The following is an 8,368-nucleotide window of genomic DNA, read 5'->3' as shown; positions in this document are numbered from 1 at the left end:
GCTAAAGAGTTTGTGAACATAGTTTATATCTACCACACCATTCATTTCATATTTTTTTATTTCTAGAAGTTCTATTTGATTTTTTCCCAATTCCTCTGTCACTCTTTATAAAAATTTCCTTTTAACCAGTTACTTTAAAACTTAGTGGCCCTCAACAGCAGTCATTTACTTAGCTCACAATCCTGTGGGTTAGTCATTTAGACTGAGGCCATCTGGATGGAGCTGTACTCCATCATGTGTCCTGGACAGCTGTGTATTGTTCAGGTGGCTTAGCTTTTTGTGATTTGCTGGCTATTGCTGTCTTCCCTTAGTCTTATCCCTCACATTCTCCCTTGTCTTCAATAGGTTAGCCTGGGTTTATTGTCCTGAAGGGGTCAAGTGATTCAATAGAGAGAAGAGACACATAGAGGGCCTCTTGGGACCTATGCTTATATTCCCAAGCCACATTTACTGCATCCTATTAGCTAAATTCAACATGGTTTGAGGGCTGGGGATATAGCTCAGTTGGTAAAGTGCTTGATTTGCATGTACTAAGGCCCTGGGTTCTAAACTCCAGCAAACACGCCTCCCCCCGCAAAGCCTCAGCTCAGTTTGAAGAGGAGGTGAAATAGAGTCCACCTTTTTTAAAGAGAGGAACTGCAAAGTCAAATTGCAGAGGATGTGGATACAGGGAAGGCTGGAGAACTTGAAGAATTTTGGGAATCAATTTGACTCATATGTAGGTAATCTTTTATATTGTCTTTGTCTGAAAATGCTAGTATCTGATGACTTTGTAGGTCCAATTTTTCTTTGGGGGTGTCTGTGCTGTTTTTACTTTTTCCCATTAATCTGGTTTCCTTCTGTGTCCAATTATCTTTTTCTGTATACTGGACATTTTTTACATGCAAAAGTATGTATGACAATAATTTGAGCTGCATCATATAGTGCTTTCCTGTAAAGGAAGGATGCCTCTCGTGTTTAATCACCTTAATATTTTTCTTAATTTTTAGTAATGATTCAAGTACAAAAAGGTGATTGTCTATACCATCAACAACGGGGAAAATTAGAACTTCCCTGGGGAAGATGCTTGGCTTCAAATAATCTCCCTTACTCATGTATGGACCCTGATTTGTGTCAGGAATCAGCCCCTTCAATTACAGTATCAAGTCAGGTTCTGTCATTGGGCCAACCAATAGCTCCTTCCTGTGGAAGAGATTTCAAGACTGAGCCCAAATCCACCCCTTTTAAGAAGCCCTCCCAAGTGAATGTGCTTTTTTCCCTCTTCTGAATCCTCTTAGCACTTGGTACTCTAATGAACTTTCCTGCCTCAGTTATTTATGTACCTGTTTCAAATTTATTACCTTTATTACCCTACAAATTTATTACCTTTAATTAATTCTGTTTATTTCTCTGAAAAATGTGTATGGTATAGTACTTATGGTAGCAGAGCAATTTGAGGAGGCATTTTTTAAAACAAGACTATTTCCCTGAGATTTTTTTCCTTAGAGCTACTTCCTGCTTCCATTCCAACCATTCCCTATTCCTTTTTAAAAAGATCAACACTTTTTTTAATAGTTATTTTTTTAGTTGTAGTTGGAAAACATGCCTTTATTTTATTTCTTTATTTTTATGTGGTACTGAGGATGGAACCTCAAGCGCTTTACCGCTGAGCTCCAGCCCCTCCCTATTCCTTATTAAAAAAAAAAAAAAGATAATTCTTTAGTTCTTTATTTTCTTTGTGGATGGACACAATACCTTTGTTTTATCTATCTTTATGTGTTGCTGAGGTTGGAACCCAGGACCTCGCACGTGCTAGGTGAGCCCAGCCCAGTGTCCCCAAGCTCCTGAAGCCCTCTGCAGTGCCACCTCTCCCCAGTTCTGCTGGTGGCCGACTCAAGCCAAGGAAGGTGGACGCCTTGGAAGAGGGCGAATCCTGCGAGATGCCGGCCCTTTGTCCCACTGCGCCCCAAAAGCCTTCTGCGCGGCTGACCCCCGAAGGTGGAGATTTGAGACAAAGTTCTCTTTTCCTTAAACAGGGCCTTAAGTTCAGCCCTCTCGCATCGCGCCTGCTGGGCTGCAGACGGTGGGAGCCTTCCCTCTGGTGGCAGCCTTCCCTCTGGTGGCACTGCCCTACTCAGCTGCGCTGGGGTGGAGTCAGGTACAATAGGAACCAGTGTTTCCTTTTTTCCCCCTTTCCTTTCTTTTGGTGCTGCAGACTGGACCCAGGACACTCAACCGCTGAGCCACATCCCCAGCCCTTTTTATTTGAGACAAGGTCTTGCTAAGTTGCTGAGGCTGGCTTTGAGCTCGCCATCCTCCTGGCCTCAGCCTCCGGAGCCGCTCGGATGACAGCTGCGCGCCACCATAGCAGGCTCAGAACTGATATATCTAAGAAACGGTAACGAAGTGCACAAGTGTTAGCTAGTGCTACCATTCCTTAGAAACCCCGTGACCATGGCCGAAAAGTTCTCACCAACGTAGAAGAAAGAACTCTACCAATTAAGTTCCAGAACCCGTGGAGACTGCCGCCGTAACGGTGAAGACGCAGAGAAAGCTGCGCATGCGCAGCCCGGGACAAGACGCGCGGCGGTGGCGCGCGTGCGCAGTCGTGGCGGGCGGAGGGGCGCGTGCGTGGTCTCGGGACGGCGTGCGGGGGGCGGGGCCTGCGACCCGTGGCGCGACTCTGGATTGCTGCGCTGATCGTGCTCTGGCTACCCTGGTCGGCCGGTGCGCTAAGGGAGGCTGCCTGCTTGGGTCATGGATTTTGAGAATCTTTTCTCAAAACCCCCCAACCCCGCCCTCGGCAAAAAACCGGCCCCGGACGCTGAGGAAAGGTGACCCCTCGTGTTCTCATCCTCTTGCCTCGGAAGCCGTGGGCCGCGTGCGGGATCGCGGGGCGGGGCGGGGCGGAGGGCGAGGCTGGGTGGGGTGGGGGCTGAGGCCAGCCGAGGCCGGGGCGGGCGGCGCCCTGGCTGCACCTGCTCCCCGGGCTGGGGGCGCGTCCGCGTTCTCGCCGCCCTCCCCGGTTCCTGGAAGCCCCGGAGTGCTGCAGTTGGCAGTGGTTACCCCGGACACGTGCTGGGCTTTCTCCTAGCGAGGACGAAGCCGCGAGGTCGTTAAGTAGTGATGGTTAGGTCGTGGATACCCCCGCCCACGGCCCCCGACGGCCACCAGCTGGGTGCGAGGACCAGAATGAAGCGCGCATGGAGAACGGGCCAGACTGCCGGCCAAGTGGCGCTGCCTGGTCCTCCACTCGGTGGTGTCCTGGGTGAGGTCTGCACCGCTGTCCATTCACTGCTCATCCTTTGAGTTTGAAGTGTCCTAAGTCTGTCTTCTATGGCCCCCTTTCCCCCAAGCCAACCTGGACACCATCTCCTCCTCCTCCATTTCCCTCCGGGCGTGTCTCCGGCTCGCTTGGGCTCAGCTCTTGGTTCAGTCCCCTGTTCCCGGTCATCTCAGGTACCTGGGTCGAGCTTCACCTTAGTTCCCATCAGGCAGCAGCCTTGCTGTGTCCGTACAAGAATGTGTCCTTAGTCCTCACAGTGACCTTCAGGAGGAAGCTGGGAAGCACCCGGAGGCTGAGTAACCTGCTGAGGTTGCACATGGTCCATGGAAAAGCTGGGATTCGGTGGCCCAGATAGTGTAGCCTGTGCTTTCGTCACCCAGCTTCTAAAGTGGAATTACCAACACTTGACCTATAAATATTGGAAAGAGACACTAGTTACTTGCAGATAATATGAACATCTAAGAAAAAGAGAAACTAACTGATAAACTTTTAAAATACTTAAGAGAATCTGAGGTGAATTATCACAAAAAAGAAAATAGGAAAACACAATAGCAGCTACTAACTTGAAAATGCATTGGACAGAAGAGCCATTCACAAAGCTTGACCGAAGTACATCAGTCATTTGGAATTTGCCACCCATAGGTGAAGGATAGTATGGAAGTAGAGTGAACCCGTCGGATCATTTCCATCTTTTGTCCATTTTTCTGTTTGGCTCTTGGCCTTTTTGTTTCAAATTTTAGGTTCTCTATTTTACTCTTAATTTGTCTTAATTTTAACTAGTGGCCTTCATCACTGTACTAAAAGTGTAGGAGGGTATTCTGTTTTATGCAATGAAATTAATTTGTGTTTTGTGGTTTCTGAGTTTTTCCTAGTAACTGTGATGAGAAAACTTCTTATTGATTCAAAACAATTTCTTACATTTTTATTGGATACCTACTACATAGGAGACTTGCTAGGCCTTGGAATTGTAGCAGTGAACCAACAAAAGACAAAATCCTGGTATTCATGAAGCGTGTTGGGAGGCACCAGATGATGCACAGATGTGTAGTATTTTAGATGATAAATGCCATGGAGAAAATGACAGGGTAGGGGCTTAAGAAGTACTGGTTGGATGGTTGAGAGCATGTAGATATTTTAAAGGAGGTAGTTAAGGAAAAGCCTCCTTGATAACTTTGGTAACATTTGAATCAGGACCTGAAGGAGGTGAGGGCTGATGACATTGTGGAGACACATTTTTTTGGGAGGGGCCCAAGGCAGAGTGAGTGTGCTGTGGTTGGGTGCAGGGAGCAAAGTGAAGTGGAGTCAGAGTGTAGGGCCAAAAGTCTGGGAGGTACTGGGGAGGGCTTGAGGAGGTAGGTCATGTTGGGTATTCTGCAGGGACCATGAGGAATCGGGCATTTACTGTGAGCCACACGTGATTTACGTTTTTATCAGGGTTGCTCTAGTTGTGTTAAGAGTAGAATGTAGGGGAACAGGAGCTCCTTAGGTCATGTAGTAGCAAGAAGTAGCCAAATATGGATGTATTTTAGAAACAGAATAAATTGAATTTCCTCAGAGATTGGATAGGTGATATGAAAGAGGAATTTGGTCAGTATCATTAGAAGGATGGAGTTGCTGTGTAAGTTAGAGAATCTGGTTCAGGGAGAAGATCAAGTTCAGTGTTGGGTATGTGAAGATCATGTGACTGGCAGAGCTGTAGATGGGTGTATTGTATAGAAATTTGGTTTTGTTTGCTTTAAGGGGAGGGCTCTGGGATGGAGATCTGATGTTAAAGTCAGCTACTTATGGGATGGATGATACTAGAAGCAATGAGAGGTCACCAATGATGGGAATGTAGACAGAGAGCCACAAGGACTGACATGGGAAGGTGGGGAACCAGCAGAGGAGACTGAGAAGTAGCGGCTGGTGAGGGAGAAGAAATGAGGCAAGCTCTGCATTCCTGAAGCTGACAGGAAGGGGTCAGCTGTGTGCCATCCTGCTCGGAGGTCAGGTGATGTGAGAGCTCATCATCGTGGACCTTAAGGAAATTAGGTGAGGATTTGGAGTGAACAAGGAAGAACAATAGGGTGTGGTGTTGGGGCACACACTTGTTCACTAGCGTCTTCTATTTCCCATTGTTTCATCTTTTTTGAGTTCATTTTTAGTTTTTATTTTTGCTGGAACACCCTTGGGTAATTAATTCACATGAAATAATGAATGCCTGGTCAACTTCTCATTCCTGTGAGTCTGAAAACAGTTTCTTTTCTGTCCTAACATTTCAGTGTTTGTCTCTCCTCTCTGCAGAAGGCACCCCACCTTCCACCTGGCGTGCCTTCTCTTCTTAACTATTTTCAAGTTCAGACAGCCTCTGGCCCCAGTTAAATGTTCCTCGTGGATGGATTTTGACCTATCACATTTATCAAAATTGCTCTGTTTTTCTTTCATGCAGGTAGCCCTCAGGAGGCAGGGACACCATTGTGTCCCAGGATACAAGGCTCAGAGCCTGGTATATGACGATTACTCATTATGTGTTGAGTGAATGGAATGATGGTTGAATGGATGATTCATGTAGCTGCTGATTCTTGAACATTACGATTGTATGATCTAGAATTTCAGCCTTACAGTTTATTCATAACACATCTTGACATTTACTGCTCATCATAATTTTATACATTATTTATCTGGAGTATTTGGAGTAGACTTTGAAATTTCTTTGAGGGGATTGAAGACAAGCCAAAGCACTAAATTTTAACACTGTGGTATGGTATGAACCCTTTTCAGGTTGAAAAAACCCTTTTGTGTTATTTGATATTTTTGCTGCAGAATCGATGATGAAATAGATGATTCAGAAGTTGAAGAAACACAAGAAGAGAAAATAAAATGGGAAGTAAAACTGGAGTGTGAGCAAATTCCCAAAAAAGTAAGGTTAAGTTGGGATATTGAAAAACAGCTAGGAATGGATGTGCGAAATTAATGAGGGATCCTGTTTGTCTCATTGTAGTCAGCATTTGGAACCCAGTTAACTTACAGCTAGGAAACTTGGTCACACTTTTTTTAAAGTTAGCATTCAGTAACTATGTTGTCGTTTAACACAAACTGATTCTAGAAATTATTTGTATTTTATTTTTTTTCTATTTTCCCCCACATCAGATGGATAATATGCCAACATTCCTTATTTCTGAAATGAATTGTAAATTGTTTCTAAAACTTCATTCCTATTAAATTGGATTAAAATTTTTAAGAGATTTGATTCGCTAACTTAACAGCATTAATGTATCTAGCTTAAGGTCTGTATGAGTTTGCTAGGTTTGGATAACAATACCACACAAACTATGTGGCTTAGAAAGAAGTTCATTGGGGCTGGGGTTGTAGCTCAGTGCTTGCCTCACACACATGAGGCTCTGGGTTTGATCCTCAGCACTACATAAAAAATAAATACATAAAGTAAATGTCAATCTACAACTAAAAAATTAAAATTAAAAAAAAAAATCATTGCTCCATGGTTCTGGACGCTGGAGGTTTAGGAACAAGGCATTGGCAGGGTTGGTTCCTTCTGAGGCCTGTGAGGAAGAATCTGCTTCTGGCCTGCTTCCTGGCTTCTGCTGGATTACTGGCAATTTTTGGCTTTCCTTGGTATCACCCTGATCTCTGCCTTCGTGTTCACATGACATTCTCCCTGTGTGCCTCTGTTAGTCTGAACATCCCCCTTTTTAAGGACACTAGTCATATTGGATTAGGGCCCACCCTGATGACCTCATCTTAATTAATTACATGTGTAAGGGCCTGGTTTCCAAAAAAGTCACATTTTGAAGTACTAGGGGTTAGGACTTCACCATAAGAATTTTGGAAGGACGCAGTGCAACACAGCAAGGCCAATATCTGCTTCTCTTTTACCTCTTCTTTCTTTTGAACTTTTTCTTCTTTTTGGTACTGAGGTTGAACCCAGGGCCAGTTTACCCTACATCATCCCCAGTCCTTTTAACTTATTTTGAGGTAGGGTCCCGCTAAGTTGCTGAGGCTGGGCTTAAACTTGAGATTCTTGCTGTTCGGTCTTATGAGTTACTGGGATTATACATGTGTACCACCATGCCTAGCTAAATTTTTTATTTTTTGGTTGTGAACTTTAACTCTGTAGAGTTAACACCACCCATTGTACTGGCAGTGAGTCTCCTAAGACACAGGTAGACTTTCATAGGGTACTCTTCACTTAGCTTTGTCAGCGGGTACAGAAGAGAAAAGAGCAGGCTGCATCTTTGTTTCCTTGGGAAGGCTTCCAGCTGCCCATGTCAACTCTTCCTTTGCCTTTTGGGACATGTATTGCTGCCATGGATGAGAGCAAGGCTGACACCAAGCTGCTGCCACTTCAGTTTCCCACAGATATGTGTACTGCTTCAGTCTCGCAGGCCCAGTCCTTCAGGATCATTAGTCTCTCAGTCTGTGTGTTAACTGCCACAGCAGACAGGCTTAGGGAACGTTGTACAGTCATCCCGAGAAACTTCCAAAAAACACTTCTGTGATGGACACCTGGGTTATTCCCAAGCAGATGCTTCAGCCCAGTTCTTGTGAGCAAAGAGCTCACAGATGTGTAGTGAACACACAGATAGTGTCGTGACTCATTGAAAACAGAGTGCCCAATAGTTCTCAAGAACACGAGCAACAATGAATGTTGGCAAGGATGTGGGGAAAGGGTACACTCGTACGTTACTGGTGTGGCTGCAAATTGGTGTAACCACTATGGAAAGCAGTATGGAAACTCCTCAGAAAACTTGGAATGGAACCACCATTTGATCCAGCTGTACCACTCCTCAACATTTATCCAAAGGACTTAAAATCAGCATACTACAGTGACGCAGCCACACCAATGTTTATAGCTGTTCAATTCAATAGCTAAGCTATGGAACCAACTCGGGTGCCCTTCAAAGATGAATGGGTAAAGAAAATGTGGTACATAGACACAGTAGAATGTTACTCAGCCATAAAGGAGAAAGAAATTATGGCATGTGCTTGTAAATGGATGGAACTGGGGGCTGTTTTGCTAAGTGAAATAAGCCAATCCCCCCCCCCACTAAAATGCAAAGACTATATGTTTTATGAAGGTGCTAATTCAAAATAAGGGACGAGATT

At 44.9% G+C, this 8,368-nt stretch overlaps 1 protein-coding gene across 1 annotated transcript in view; it reads left to right on the top strand.

The window, feature by feature from the left end:
• Positions 1 to 2,650: 2,650 nt before the first annotated feature.
• The window catches only part of Zc3h8 (zinc finger CCCH-type containing 8), a 29,021-nt gene continuing 23,303 nt past the window's right edge, over positions 2,651 to 8,368 (top strand). Inside the window, exons 1-2 of the mRNA XM_077791935.1 lie at positions 2,651 to 2,813; positions 6,068 to 6,164. Coding sequence (XP_077648061.1) covers positions 2,737 to 2,813; positions 6,068 to 6,164 — 174 coding nt within the window. The 5' untranslated portion in view covers positions 2,651 to 2,736. The remainder of the gene's footprint in view (positions 2,814 to 6,067; positions 6,165 to 8,368) is intronic.

This window comes from Urocitellus parryii, chromosome 12 (assembly GCF_045843805.1).
Source record: "Urocitellus parryii isolate mUroPar1 chromosome 12, mUroPar1.hap1, whole genome shotgun sequence".
In the NCBI taxonomy this organism is placed as follows: Eukaryota; Metazoa; Chordata; class Mammalia; order Rodentia; family Sciuridae; genus Urocitellus; species Urocitellus parryii.
This window is presented reverse-complemented; position numbering and strand designations above follow the sequence as displayed.